We start from the raw sequence: 16,268 nt of genomic DNA, 5'->3' as shown, positions 1-16,268 counted from the left end.
TATTTTTAGGGATCTTAGCAACACTGCTATCAACTCACTGCCAACGAAAGGTCTAGAGAAGCTTGAAATTCTTAGAATAGAAAAGACGCCATCTTTGAAATACATACCTTCGATATACGAGTTCCAGGTACATTGACTCTATGATGACCCATACCCACGTCAAATTCAATTAAATGACATTGACAAATAATACTAAATTTAAATTGATCTCCTTTTCCGTTCTCTTTATATTTCCATTGAAATAAAATTATCATGAATAATTTAAAAAAGCGTGTGTTGCATTCACACACGGCAGAAGTGTAACTTCTGAAAAGCAGCCTACACCGAGTTTGAAATCTGACTTTTAATGAGAATGTGAAATACTGTGTAATGTATTCTATCTCTTGCTCTTATTAATGTGATTGTTTCTTTATCGTGATTCATTTTCGTTTTGTCGAGCTCCTTAACACAATGATTTTAAAGAAGTTTCCCTTCGAATATCTTGTTTTTTTTTAAAACTAATATGAATAAATCGTGCATTTCTTAAGAGAATACTAACATAATTCACTTGACTCAGCAAGAATTAAAGTTATTTACTGTAAACATAAAAAAGGCAGTTAAGTGCAGCAAAAAAAAAAAGAATATTTCGTGTGGTTACATAAAGTTTGTATACAACCGAATATGTTTTTAAAATTATGGTAAAAAATGCTTTACACTCGATGGCTTTTAAATAAAACTAGACACTATTCAGAAACACAAAATTTACACAGTATTTGCTTGGACCAGACACAACGTCTGCGTAGTATACATTTATCAGCAGGGATCGAACCGTTCCTTAGCATAAAGCAATAATTCACCGCCAACAATAAACACATAAAGCGGAACTTTTACCACTATGTGGAGTTTTATCAAGTAATTACTTAAAAATATTAAAAACTGTAAAAGTCCATAAAGGTACATTTTCGTGGAACATCAATACTATTTTACTTACTTACACATTAGGAAGGTACCTAGGTGAACCTGCGCAGATCATCGAAATTAAAAAATGAAATGTGTTCAATCTATTCAATCCCTCAGCTTTCTCAATATGTTTGATTAATCTTTATTCACCAAGTATTTTAACCACAATGAAAACTGCACTGAATTTCATTAAAGTAAATGAACACTGCAATAATATTTTCAGGTACCTACTAATTAATTTAAAATAAAATATGTTATCAATGCTACCTACAGGTACTATAATATTAGTCGAAATATTGATTAGACACATCTGCGCAAGTCTGTCTAGCCGCCTCCCTCGCCGGATATAACGTACCCTCGTAGGGATAGCTGCTAGTGATGCGACTTGCAGACGATTTTACCATTCGATTTAATCGAATCGAATTTATGTTACTCGATTAAATTTGAAAAATCTAGTATGATATACTCGTACATTGACTTAAGAATTATTGTATTTGCAAATAGCCATCATTTTATATGAATAACTAGCTGACTCGGCAAACGTTGTCTTGCCGCTAAACGCTATTTAAAAATAGGGGTTGATCGTAGAGGGTTGAAAATTTAGGGTTGTATGTATTTTTTAATGTTGTATCATAATAAAATAAAAAATAAATAATTTATTTAAAAATAAAAAACAGGGGTGGACTACCCTTAACATTTAGGGGGATGAAAAATAGATGGTGTTCGATTCTCAGACCTACCCAATATGCACACAAAATTTCATGAGAATCGGTCGAGCCGTTTCGGAGGAGTTTAACTACAAACACCGCGACACGGGAATTTTATACATTAGATATATTACCAATAAAGCAAAAAAAAAGAAAATTATTATTAAATAATGAATTCACTTTAAGTTTTAGGAGAAAATCAAAATCGAAATCTCGATCGAATCAAAATCGAATAACTCGAACTGTAAACTAGTTTCAACTGGGTGTATATTCAATCGTTCGAGTATAACTCGGTCTAACAGATCGAACTAGCAGTCAATTCGAAATATGTGATGAACTTGAACTTGTTAATATGAAACATCCTTAGAACTCGATAAAATGAAAACGATCACGATAAAGAAACAAACATTCTTTCACTTCTGCCCTATTTGAATGCAACACGCACTTTTTTTAACTAGAACCTACTTCTGTCATAACGTTCTGTTTCAGCCTTCTTCTTCTAATCAATTTCTTCATTTTATATGACGTTGTATGAATTTATGTTTTAATATAATAAATCCATTTTATCATAAATATTATTTATGATATAAAATAAAGAACTTATGATGTGTATTTGCTCTTTAATCACAATCAAAATTGGTTCCTAAAATGAACTCAACAAAAAATATACGTTGAAATTAAACATTTAGGTATGAAGTAATAACATAATCATTTTTCTCACCCTCACTATTTTCAAAACTAAAGTTCCTTATAAAAAATAAATTATGACCTACCTTAATATTGTTCCAGATTTTTTTTAAACTAACAGATTCTTAAACGATTTCGTAATACTTAATCCACAATTATTTATAACACTATTAATTTATTTATTCATTTAAATGATGATTGCTAAAAGGAACAGCTTGGAGCATATAATAAAAATATCCAATAATATACGTACATTTGTTTCATGAGTAATAATTGATACTTAAATTATAAGCAACACTGCATTCATAGATACAACAAACAAAAGAAAATGAAAGCATATAGTAAATAATATTCTAGTCCAGCATGATGTAAGTCTATCTCGTATGATTTAAGCACTTGGAGAAGGCATTTCTGACTCATCACTTCCACTGCTGCGCGTTCGCCTTCCCCGAGCGACACGACCCCGCCAGGCATGCGCTGTACGAGACGCAGCTAGCGATCATGGCGCAGGTATTGATTGTCGAATTTTGAAGTGAAAACTTTTTTGGCGCACCGCACACACATTTTTTCGTAGGTAGTAAGTTAGGCTGATCCGTCACGCTCTGAGGTGAAAGGCTCGATCGGGTAAACTCGGGACTTATTGCGTTATTGCTTGATTGCGATTGCCAATGAAGTTTTCACTCCTGCCGTGTGGTCTTAAGCACACACTCAATTTTTTAATTTCTACTTTTTGTAATAATACTACACGTACAAATTAACTCGAAACACGAGGGTAAAATGATGTCTGAGAAAAACTAGAACGAGCTTATTCTGATTTTTATCGTTAACTATCTTTTTTTTTAAGAGCAGACGAAGAAGGGAATATGAAAAACAGTTAAAGAAGGATCTTGTAAAATAATGAAGAGAAACAGCTAGACAAATTTTGCAATCCTGAAATCTGAAATTCTGAAAGACGTTTAGTTTTTCTCAGGCATGCGCAAATAAACGAACAAACGAACTTGGCGCAAATATTGATTTCCGATTTATTGAGTCTATTTTTAGAGAATACTTTTTATTTCTAAAAGTTTTACCGAATTTACGCACATCGAAAAAACCTTAGGCGACGACCTTATGTAGTAGGTACATTTTTTTTTTTTTTTTTGTTAATCAAATGTTGATTTTTATTACTATAATAATCAATTTTTAACCTTTTTTTTTAGACAAATACGCACGCGGCAAATTCTTACGATCGATGGTAGAGTAGATGTTATTAATCTTTTTATGAATGTTTTACCTCTTTTGACAGATATTTAAAAATTACAGTCTAACGGTTGTTACAATAACGTTTATGAAAATTCAAACACAATAAAAATTTTCAACAATAATTTGGGACGCATAAATAATTAAGATGATAAAGCAAGTTCATATAATTTTAAATAGTTACCGCTAATTTGTATTTCACGATTCAAATTGTTGTTGTTGGTAACGAAAAAAAAATATATAAATTCGCATTGAGGTCGCTATTTTACCTTGACCTAGGACATCTAAGAAATCAACAAGTGAGGCGCAAACCCTTACGCACATACATCCATACGCAGATTTAAACACTTATAGCAATTAAACTAACGAAAATTTAAAAAAAAATACCCATAACAAAGAAAAATTAATAATTTATTAAATACTTGACCGTAACTGGAAGCTTTATTATGAGATAGCATATCCGTTTCCGTCGAATTTCTACCAGTTTCCGGTCACTTTTGACTCGTCTCCGTGGCGCCACCTGGCGGCTGCGTGGTAATTTATGCTTACTTCGATTTTGCCACGCTGTATTTTATCATTGGCGTTTCGTATTCCGTCGAAGCAACACCTTCGCAGTAACTCGTAATTATTGCGAAATTAGTGATTTTTATTGTTAATATAAAAATTAAAAATATAAAAGAATTTAAAATAGTAAGTTACTCTGCAAGTGACTAAAAGGATTATAAAGCAGGTATTTACTGTGAATAAAAGAGGGTAAGTATAAAATAACTTACAAAGTACAATTGTGTCAAATTAAACAGTAAGCAATCAAAAATTTTAACGGGTTTTCCGTTCGGATTGCTTGTTATTATAAAGTTTAAATTAAATATTTTAATACCAGTTATCCGAGTTTTTTCATAGTTTATTAAAAATAAGTAGAAATTTTTTACTACTACCCTGTCTAATAGAATTTGCTTACAGATATGGATGATAATCAAGATATAATCATAAATACTGGGCCTGTATCTGGCGACAATAGAGCATCGCATAAACGGCCCCGGAGCTCTAGTAGTAGTAGTACGAGTAATACCTCTGGAAGCTCTTCATCTTCGAATAATAAGCGAAAGCGCTCACGCCGAAATCGACGTAAGAAGTGTAAGCGGGATCGGCAATTTGAGAAGATGGATAAACTAATCAAAGAAGTAGGCGAGCTCCGTAAATATATTTTCCCATCAAATAATGTCGAAGTAAACCGTTGTAACAATGATGACAATTCAATTTGTTCAGAGGTAAGTGGAGATCTTTATGACAATCATAATGTAACTGATGAAAGATTTATTGAAAGTGAATACAGCCATACGAATAAGTCCAGTAACGAATTTACCTTCGATATTGAAACAAAGTTGAAAGAACCGGCTGTTCCTAAAACTTCAGAGAAATTTCTCAAAATGTTAAGCGATGTTCAACGTCTGGGTAGTTCATCTTGGTCAGAAATAAGATACGCAGAAACACAGAAATTGTATAATCATAAGCCCGGTTTTATAGACCTCGATACAAATGAAGAGGTTAAATTGTATGATACTATGCGTTATTTAAAATACGCTGATAAATCGTACGCAGCTATTACTTACTGTATATTGAAACAAAAAGAATCGTTGCAAGAAAGTATTCGTAATCTTCTATCATGGGCAAATAGTAACGATATTAATTTTGATAATTTGAGTTGTAAGGTAGATGAATTATTTTTGAAAGGTGATTTGAATAAAATATCTTCGGATCTTTTACAATTAGTTTGTGGCCACAGGGCTGAAAGTATTGAGATGCGCCGTGATTCTATAACAAGTCAAGTGAAAGACCCCTCGCTTAAAGCATTGCTTAACAAAATTCCACCTTCCAATTCTTACATATTTGATGCTGAACAATTTGCAACTGCATTAGAAAAGGCTGGAGGGGTCCGTAAAGCCTTTTGGTCTATAAAATCATCTGATGGATTATCTCAAGTAAAGTCCAATCGATTTAATCACCGCCCCTCGCGGGGGCACGGCTTGCGACATCTTGTTCCATCGAGTGGGACGCACTTTGTACATGAGTCGGACATCACAGCTCATAATGGACTCAGTGATATTCAAAACCATATTGGCAATAATGCGCCCTCGCGGGGCGCTCTATATAAATATCATTCAAGAGGCCAAACTTCCACATTTAATAGCGACCATCGCCCTGCCCTAGACCGACAAAGAGAATCATTTCACAACCGAGGCTCGCGGCCCGAACGTGGATATAATCGTGGACGTACAGTCAACTCTCGAGGTTCAAAAAGACATCAGCGATACAGGCAATGACTCGAGGCTGTTCCGAGCAGGTCAACTAATCCATTTTCTTCCACAGTGGAAGAAAATGGGTGCACCAAAAATAGTTTTAAAACTAATTCAAGGATATCGCATACCCTTTGCTCAAAAACCGCCACTCATAATTCCGAAACTAAAAGAAAATCATTTTCAAACACAAGTAACAGCACAAATGTCTACGATTATTCAAAAAATGAAAGAGCAAGGTATTTTGAAAGTAGCTCCAATATCTCCAAGCTTTGTTTCCCCCTTATTTCTGGTTCCAAAACCAGACGGATCTGTTCGACCAATATTCAATCTGAAACGACTGAACGACTTTATAATCACGGAGCCATTCCACCTGATAAACATGTACCGTGTACCCGATTTCTTACAACCTCGAGACTGGATGTGCAAAGTCGATCTGTCCCAGGCATATTTCCACGTGAATGTCACGGAATCTCACAGACGCTTCCTGCGTCTAGTGTACAATCAAGAAGTTTTAGAGATGACATGCCTACCGTTCGGCCTAAGCACAGCACCCAAAACATTCTCGATCCTCACAAATTGGGTCGCTCAAACATTGCGAAAAAGGTACGGCATAAGAATACTAGTGTACCTAGACGACTTTTTAATAGTACATCAAGATGCGCAGAGGCTTTACAATCATACACAACAGACAGTAGAGCTATTACAGATATTGGGTTGGCAAGTAAATTTCAAAAAATGCATACTTCAACCTGTAAAAAGTCTAGTTTATCTGGGTATATTGTGGAGACCGTGGGAAAATTTGAAATCCCTTCCGAAGGACAAAATTATCTCAATAGTTCAAAACGTAAAAAATGTCATCATCAACAAGAAAATCTCCATAAAGGTTCTTCAAAAAATAGTTGGAATGTTAAATTTTGCCAGCTTTGCAGTACCACGAGGTCGTCTAAATCACCGCCAACTACTAAAGTTTATGCATACAATACAAAATCTCCCAGTCAAAGAATACTTACTGACCCAAGAGGTAACAAGCGAGTTGAGATGGTGGACTCTGAATTGTCACTTGTCGACGCTTCTTCATTGTCCTCCTCCAAAAATTTTTTTGACGACGGATGCCTCGGATCAGGGTTGGGGTGCACAGCTCAACAATCTACCCCTTTCAGGCAGGTGGTCACAAAAAGAACAAGCGATGCACTGCAATGCAAAAGAGATGCTAGCCGTATTGTACGCAATACAAAAACAAATTCACTTATTGCACCACAGCTCGATCCTTATCCAAAGCGACAGCAAAACGACAGTTTCTTATCTACGGAACGAAGGAGGAACGAAGTCGATAATCCTAACCGATATAACTTATCGAATTCTGAAGCTTCTAGATCAGAACCAGATACACTTCAAGATACATCACATACCAGGCATATACAACAATCACGCCGATCATCTGTCACGGTATCGACGTCCACCAGAGTGGCATCTATTACCAACATCGGTAAAGATGGCTTTCAGGAAATGGGGGACTCCCGTTGTAGATCTGTTCGCTTCAGCAACAGCTCACGTAGTGCACAATTATGTGTCTCTAGATCTGACGGACAGACAAGCTCTATTCCACGACGCCTTCAGCGTTCAGTGGAACTTTCAACTAGCGTGGGTATTCCCACCACCATTTCTTGTCCCGAAAGTACTGACTCACCTCAATCAGTCCACAGGAGTATTTCTTGTCGTCGTGCCTCGATGGGAGAAAGTGTTTTGGCGTCCAGACCTCAAAGCGCGAGCCCTAGCAGCTCCATTAACACTGAGAAATCTGAACAAAAGTCTAATCGACACCTCGACAGGACTTCCACCTCCCAAAGTCGAAACCATCATCCTCGAGGTGTGGAAATGTGGGGGTGGTCTGAGGCGGTAAGTACATGGAATACTGAACAAGTATCTCTACTTAAAAATTCATGGCGAGTATCTACATTAAAAACGTATGAAGTTGCATGGAATCGTTGGTGTTCATGGTGTATTAATAAAAATATTGATATAAAAAATCCTACTGGTGCCCAGTTAGCTCAATTCTTATCAGATCTGTATTTGATTAACAACCTTTCATATAATACTATCCTGTTACATAAATCAGTGGTGTCAACACTATGTAACACAGACTCTTCCAGCAAATTAAGTTCACATGTACTAGTTAAACACATTTTAAAATCAATTTCTTTAAAAAAGCCAAAAACTTTCAAGCCACCCGTATGGGATATTAGTAAGCTCACATGTTATCTTAGTAGTTACAAAGTAGATTGTAATAATCCTTTTCAAGTATCACGTCATTGTGCAATTTTGTTACTACTTTGTTCAGGTAGACGCATACATGATCTAACTCTACTTTTGATTGACGAAAACCATTACGTAAAGTCTGATCAAGCTATCGTGTTTTGGCCTCAATATGGTTCCAAAACAGATAATAGCAATTATAGACAATCTGGTTGGAAACTGCTTCCAAATTTAGAGAATAATGATCTTAATCCTATTTTTTGGATAGAAAGAACAATTAACTTGTTGAGCGACAGGCGCGATACTGCAGGTGTATTTAATTTATTTGTTACAGTTAAAGGTTTAGCAAAATCTGCTTCACGCACAGTAATAGCAAGCTGGATTAAAACCTTACTTAAGGAAGCCGACATTATTGCTACACCTGGAAGTGTTCGATCTGCGGTCGCTTCTAAAAGTTGGCTAGAAAATCGTTCTATAGAGGAAATTCTGGCTCGTGGAAACTGGAGGTCGGGTAATACATTTAGAAAATTCTACAGGCGTGAAGTAATTAATAACAACACGTCTAATGGTGTTACAAACTTATTCATACCAATAAGTGATTAAGTAATAATTACAGTATGTTATATGTTACCACAATATGATTAAAGTATTATATAAACTGATTTTTTAATAACAATAAATTAATCATTATACTAAAGTCTGTATTTTTTTTTTTTTTTTTTTTCCCCCTTATATCCATCACATTGGCGTTAAGTTGCATATACAAAAGTAAGTGGCACCACCAGGCGATAACAAACAGGTCTCATAATAAAGCTTCCAGTTACGGTCAAGTATTTAATAGCAGCGTTTTACCTGAAATAAAACGCATATTAAATACTTACCTATACTGGAAGCTTTCAGTGCATTTCTGCCTGGTGAAAAAGAGCCAATGATAAAATACAGCGTGGCAAAATCGAAGTAAGCATAAATTACCACGCAGCCGCCAGGTGGCGCCACGGAGACGAGTCAAAAGTGACCGGAAACTGGTAGAAATTCGACGGAAACGGATATGCTATCTCATAATAAAGCTTCCAGTATAGGTAAGTATTTAATATGCGTTTTATTTCAGGTAAAACGCTGCTATTTATTTTTCGGCTGTTTTTGCTACAAAAAAAAAGACATAAAAATAAAACTATATACTATAGTGTTAAAATAGTAAAAAGAATGATTATATTCGATCCGCTATTTTCAGAATTTATCAATTGCACACAAATGAAAATTATTTATACCTACTTAATATTAGATTAGAACCAAAGAAGACGAAAAAAAGGTAAAACAGACAGTAAAAAGTTAAAAATTATACATACCTATTACATACGCCTGCAAACGAATCGAGATTAAATCAAGCTAATAGTTGATTACAATAGATACGAATTAATTATTTTTACGACACCTTGATGTGTTAATGGCTATAAAACTGATTTTAAACTGATAGAATGTGTCCCAACGGCGGGGCTACGTCCCGCCTCCGTGGGTAGAAAATCAATAGTCTGGCAATATTGAGAACTTCACTCGGGATACAGAATGCGAGGTCCAACTGAGTACCCTGCGACGCACCTGTACTGACACCTGTATTGATTTATCACCCATCTGTACTTGTTGCACGGGATAGTTATGTTTTGTTACTAGACTGTTCATGAGAGTAGACATATTTAGCTATCAACTGATGCATATCTATGTTCGCATGTTAAGTAGAATTAATTTTATCTGATTCGAAGTATTAGTTAATATACCTAATATGCTAGCATCCTACCTAATATCCTAGCATGGTTAGATTTTCTGGTCCAAAATATTTTAAACTTACTTTAAGGGTTGTTAATAAGCAAGACAAATTAGTTATATCTTTTAGAAACTTAAACATAAGAACAATAGATTGACACTCAACGATCTCCAATACGATAAAATTATATGTAAGGGAGTCGAACTCGCTGCCGTTAGCGCAATAGCCATTTGTTGTCACTTCAAACCCACGCCCAATAAATTAATAGTTAATCATGACAAATAATAAAATTTGTTACATTACAAAATTTCTCAATCAGTTTTACTCAATATCTAACTTAATTATTGTTCTAACTTAATTATCTAACTTAAATCGTTTACAATTTCAACAGAAATGCGGTAAAAGCAGTCAAATGAAATCTCCCGAGAAGAGGGAACGTAGATCAACAAATCCTGAAATAAAAACAACAACAGAAAGAAAGTAAGAAACTAATTTGTTTTCCTATTTCAGCTTTTAAACCTCTGTATTATTATTTTCTATTACCATTTCATACTTCTTGACCTCCCTCAATATCTCTACAAATCGTAAATATGATTTTTATGAACAAAATAGTAAGGCTACTAATATCCTTTTTATTTGTTAGTCTTATGTTACAAAGTACTGTTTATTATAATGAATAACTTTTGGATTTTATCGCGGTTTATTAGGTTTTTTACATACCCGACGACATTTCGGATACTTTACAGCAACCATGGTCACGGGAGCACGAGGAATCCTAAAATCCGATAAAGTTATTTCATTATAATAAGTGAAATTCGCATAAACATTAGAAAACAATAAGTACTGTTTATCTTTACACTTTTCGTATTTATTTACGAGAACGTGGTTAATGTAGGATACTTTTACGAAAATCACAGGCAAATAATTGCTTTCAAGTAGTTTTGTTTTTTGTGCTGTGTGGCTACGGCACTAAAGAATTTAGCCACCCCCTCTCTTCCCGTGGGTGTCGTAAGAGGCTAACAAGGTTCCACAACCACGTTGGAACTTAAGAAGCCGACCGATGGCGGGATAACCATCCAACTGCTGGCTTTGAAATACACAGGCCGAAGACGGGCAGCAGCGTCTTCGGTGCGACAAAGCCAGTACTGCGGTCACCAACCCGCCTGCCCAGCGTGGTGACTATGGGCAAAACACATGAGTTCACGTTATTTTTGGCGTAAACTTGTGGAGGCCTATGTCCAGCAGTGGACTGTATAGGCTGCAATGATTGATGATTGATGATTGAGTTTTGTTTCTTGGGATAAAATAAACAGTACCTACGCCTGAGATGCTTCTTATATTGCAGTTGTCTATATTCTCCGGCAACCGCTGTCCAAATATCTGATATCACCACATAACAAATATTAATATATTAATATAACTTCTTTTGTAATATTAATATAACCGCTTTTTACAAAATGCATATGGACTACATATAGTAGGTATACCAAAATTACATTTTATACAATTTGTTGCCTGTCTGTCTGTCTTTTTGTTCCTTCTAATCTCTGAAACGTTTGGACCGATTTTGACTTTCACTGGCAGATAGCTGATGTAATAAGGAGTAATTAAGGCTACTTTTATGTTAGAAATGTATTTATTTTACTCTGCGAGCTGAACAATACTTTTTCTAAATACCACGCGGACGAAGTCGCGGGCACAGCTAGTTGATAAATAAGTTAATTTAATAGGATATTCTAATTTTTCATATGTTGCCAGTTCCGTCGACTATAATTCATTGGAAATTCAAGAAGAAAATGTTCAATGGACCAGCGAAGAATACGCGGACTCAGGCAGCTTCGAGGACTATGAAGGAGAGTTCCACGATCCGGTCAACCACAGTGTCAGTGTTACTTATTTCTCGGAATGTGGCAATTTTAGCTTGAGGTAAACCTCATTTATAATTATTAACAAAATATTTATTACCAAATAGCTTGACTGGAAAGGCTGAAACATCAATCATCGTCTTTTCGTTCTTTTATTTCCATAATCAGGACAAGCGCAGAGAGAGGATCTCTTTGCGGTCATCCTAATTTGCTTAGTTGGGAGCAAGCCTATGCATATAAAGAAATCAGAAACAAAATATGAAAACATTTATTGGCAGTATAGTTAGTTATAATTACGACTCATTCATCCGCCATAGATTAAGATACATAGAATAAGATTCATAGAATAAGCAAGAGACGCAAACTCAGCGTCTGGTCCCCCCCCCCCTCGACATCCACTGGGCCGAGACTTTACCGAAGAGTTAAGTTAGAGTCATTAAAGCCTCCAAATCGGTTACACGTATTTCATTTTATTTTATTTAAATTAAGTTAGTTAATAGTTAATTAGTATAAAAAGTTTTCAAAATGCTCCGAAACCAAAAGTAGTTACATATTTGTTTATTATAGCTAACTACAAAACAGTGTACAAGAATTTTTGATTTTAAATCGAGCATTTATCTCTGTGTGTATATGGGTATTATATTAAGTATTTCCTTTCACAGTCGACGACAAGTGGAGTGCAACCCACTACCAAATGCCCTAAATCCTTGTGAAGACGTGATGGGCTGGTCGTGGCTTCGAGCCAGCGTTTGGTTCGTGATCACCGCCGCTGTTGTAGGAAACATTGCCGTTCTCTTAGTCCTCCTTACTAATCATGCCGAACTTACTGTTCCAAGGTTCCTCATGTGCCATCTTGCTTTCTCGGACCTTTGCACGGGACTGTACCTCTTCATGATAGCTGTTGTAGATCTTAGATCTTACGGAGAGTTCTTTAATTACGCGTATGATTGGCAATACGGCGTCGGGTGTAAAATTGCCGGATTCCTGTCCGTATTTTCAGGACAATTGTCCGTATTCACACTCACTATTGTAACGTTGGAACGTTGGTTCGCAATCACATACGCAATATACTTGGAGCGAAGAATTTCTATGCAAACTGCAGCGAAAATAATGATAGGAGGATGGCTGTTCTCCTTTGTTATGGCCGGTTTGCCTCTGCTTGGGATTTCAGACTACTCTTCAACGTCTATTTGCTTGCCGGTTGAGAGTGAAGGAATTGAGGACGCCGTTTATCAAGGAGGCTTGTTTTTGACAAATGCAGTTGCATGGGTCACGGTAGTGGTGTGCTACGTGCAGATTTACAGATCACTGGGAGGGGGAGGGGAGAAGTATGGAGGGAGGGGAGCAGCAGCGGCGGCTGAAAGGCGTATAGCTAATAAAATGGCTCTTCTTGTTGGCACGGATTTGCTTTGTTGGGCACCCGTTGCATTTTTCGGTGTAACTGCCCTAGCTGGCGTCCCATTAGTCGACGTCAGTCACGGGAAAGTTCTTCTCGTATTCTTCTACCCATTGAACGCGTGTGCGAATCCATTTTTATACGCAATCCTTACGAAACAGTACCGTAGGGATTTTATGAATTTGATCTCCAGGACAGGAATGTGTACCTGGTTGGTGGAGAAATACAAGTTAAATACGACCCCCCCTCCCACGGCTCATACGAATCCTTCGGCACCGGCAGCGCATGTACCTTTAGTGGATTACCATAGATCCGTGTCACAGATCACGAAGAATGGTGAAGTGGACATTTTATAATTAGATAATAAGAATAGCCATCAATTGTATTATTTTAATTATAAAAATATTTATTATTTTCAGTCTATTATTTATACCTTTCTTTTAAACTAGAAAGTAAAAACAGCAGAATAAAACCAAAATACATACAGTAATTCTGCCATAAATTCTTATAAGAGAAGAAAAATAAAAAACAAATAGTTACTGTATAAATAAATATATTAAAAAGTGTTCAGAAATAACTCAACTTAAAAATATTTGAGTATTTTCATCTATACCACTAATAACTTTATTGTCAATATATTCCATCACAAGTTTATCACCTTCTAGTAAAACCTCTTTACTTAACAATTCAGAGACATCAACATCCATTTTCAAAGGACTTATACAATAGCCATCTAACTGCCTAAATAACCTTAATTTCGTGTATCCCGCTTTGTTATTCTCATTTTTAATGTGACAGCTATCACAAATAGAATCTATAGCACGGCCGAGACTCCATTTTGTTGATATAAATACAGGAACAGTGTCTTTTAAATCAGGATCTAAGGTGACTGATTCGATTGGCTTAATATTGTTAATATTTTCAACAATTTCAACTTTTTTAGGTTCTAAGTTAAGAGGTTTTTTAATAGAAAAATAAACTCTATCTGAACTTGAAATTGATTTAGGGCCAAGTGCTTTCTGCTTTATTCTCATTAAATGAATTTTTGATGCAGTTTTCACTTTTGCCGATGACTGCAGGGCTTTCCTTATATTTTCTGTTATCTGAAAAAAAAATCACAATAATATTAGAAGTTTTTTAATTAGAAGATTTATAGGATATGATCATTTTTAAGCGACAGGCATTGAGTAAAGTTGCCGTCCTACTTAAGAAATCTTTGATAGTCATTTTGATTTCACGCTAGAACTACTGAACTTACTGTAATAAAAGCTTAGTACATAGATAGCAGGAAATCCAGAATAACAAATGTGCTACTTTCAATTCAAATATTCCCACGAGATTGGAAAATACAGTCATAAAACCTTGAGGTGCAGTTTCTAGATATTTACCTTCTCTTGTAGATGTTTATTAGCTTCTTGAAATTGTCTTTTTGGAGCTTCAATTTGTTCTATTTTGGCTGCCATGGTTTCATCATCTATTTCTGGACATGATCTAAAAGTAGTTTAGTAATAAAATCGGTAATTGAGATTGTATTCCGTTACACAAACAAATGTAATAACTCCATAATATATGGTTGTATGCATACGAATTATACAAGATAAGATGGTTTACTAAAAATTAAATTAAAACTTGCAAGGTTTGTTAGATTTTAATTAATGTTCATAACTGATAAAACTAACTTTAATTGTAGAACAAAAATATTTGTAATATTAATAATGTATAAATAAACGCTTCACACTCAACAGCTCCCAGTAGGATTTTATCCTGTCGGGGGCCCGGAAACACAATCCGGAAATGCCCAGACCACGACAAACATCTATATGATCAATACAAATGTTTGTAATATGCGAGGATCGAACCAGCGACCACTAGTTCAACATACAGTGCTGTGGCCACTTTTTTTTTGCGGGGAAATGCTTTTACGCACCCCGCCGACGAGACCAGCGTGAGTGTGGGACTCCTGGCCAATCCAGACTACCTACTAAAACCCAGCGGTGCCCTCATCATTATAGTGGGGCGCCATGGAATCGCTTTCGCATGCTACCGCTACATCCCGACGGTTGGCCCGCTATGTGCAGGCCGCCTTCGTCTACAGGCAGAGGTGGCCTCCCTACCCGGGATCTGATACAGGTACTTACCGAAGCACCCGTGCCCGGTAAGTATCTATGTCCGTCAGTGCTGTAACCACTGCGCCAATGTGTTGTATAAAATAGAATATAATTTATACTTACGGATGAAATCTATGTTCTATGCAATAATGTTTATTGCATTTGTTACAAAGCATTTCGTGTAAATTTCCTTTTCTGCAACCTTTTTCTGAACATCTGTATATCTGGTCATCACTTTGCAAGTTAATTTCACGGGGTTTTGGCGCCATGTCACAGTTTCCAGAGACACAGTGCTCGTTAAAATGTACACGACAAAACACCATCCCACACTTGCATTGGAGAGGCAGAAAGTCTACCTGATTGCATGATTGGAACTGGCAGTGTTCGCCAAGTGTTGGAAATTCCATTTTTAAAAATATAAATATCAAAGATTGCAACTTCGTTATAAAATAAAGTTTTAATTTATAACTTTCATATTTTTATTTTCTTTGTAATTGAAAGCGCAATAATTATTATCATGCACTTTTCGTATTTTTGTATGTTTTGTCAGCTAGTTTCGTCAGTCAATTGTCAAATGTCAGTCTTTTTTATACCCAATCAAGTGATAAGCAAGGTACTAAGCTACACAGCCTCATCTAATGTGTTTTGTCCCATTGTTCAATAATATCCATGTCTTTTATTAAATTTCTCTTTTAATTATATAAAGTTGATCATCTTTCTTCACCTATACAAAAGTTATAGCAGTTGGATCTAATCTCGAAGTTCAAGTTTTTTTAGATATCATCAATAGTACATATAATAAGTATACCTACTCTTAAATAGGATTATAAGTATTAACATTTCTTTAGAGCACGAGACAAGTTCTTGTTTCTTTTAAATGTGGCGTAATCTGTCCATAAAAATTAAACTTGACATTAAAAAAAATTGCAGTTGAAAAAGTATATGATCCAATGTTTAATATGTCGTTGCATCCTTTTATAAGTGATAAATGTTCATATGTTCATGAGAAATAATTAAT

The 16,268-nt window shown here is 35.6% G+C and overlaps 2 protein-coding genes and 1 long non-coding RNA gene across 3 annotated transcripts in view; 2 read left to right on the top strand and 1 right to left on the bottom strand.

Annotated features, from left to right (window-relative positions):
* The window catches only part of LOC123656548 (lutropin-choriogonadotropic hormone receptor-like), a 75,009-nt gene extending 61,455 nt beyond the window's left edge, over positions 1-13,554 (top strand). The window contains exons 9-13 of the mRNA XM_045592217.1: positions 10-127; positions 2,727-2,843; positions 10,273-10,361; positions 11,640-11,807; positions 12,409-13,554. Coding sequence (XP_045448173.1) covers positions 10-127; positions 2,727-2,843; positions 10,273-10,361; positions 11,640-11,807; positions 12,409-13,498 — 1,582 coding nt within the window. The 3' untranslated portion in view covers positions 13,499-13,554. The remainder of the gene's footprint in view (positions 1-9; positions 128-2,726; positions 2,844-10,272; positions 10,362-11,639; positions 11,808-12,408) is intronic.
* LOC123656496 lies at positions 7,404-8,819 on the top strand. Its single transcript, XR_006743558.1, has 2 exons — positions 7,404-7,765; positions 8,457-8,819. It is a non-coding gene; the product is annotated as an uncharacterized LOC123656496 (long non-coding RNA).
* Positions 13,555-13,678: 124 nt separating the features above from the next.
* LOC123656495 (AN1-type zinc finger protein 1-like) lies at positions 13,679-15,683 on the bottom strand. The gene is made up of 3 exons (XM_045592169.1): positions 15,374-15,683; positions 14,531-14,633; positions 13,679-14,245 (listed from the first exon to the last, which is right to left on the bottom strand). The coding sequence occupies exons 1-3, from the start codon at positions 15,655-15,657 to the stop codon at positions 13,721-13,723; spliced, it is 912 nt and encodes a 303-aa protein (XP_045448125.1). The 5' UTR covers positions 15,658-15,683; the 3' UTR covers positions 13,679-13,720.
* Positions 15,684-16,268: the final 585 nt, after the last annotated feature.

The sequence above is a fragment of the Melitaea cinxia genome, chromosome 9, assembly GCF_905220565.1.
Source record: "Melitaea cinxia chromosome 9, ilMelCinx1.1, whole genome shotgun sequence".
Lineage (NCBI taxonomy): Eukaryota > Metazoa > Arthropoda > Insecta > Lepidoptera > Nymphalidae > Melitaea > Melitaea cinxia.
Note: the sequence above shows the minus strand (reverse complement) of the source record. Positions and strands in the feature narration are given on the sequence as shown.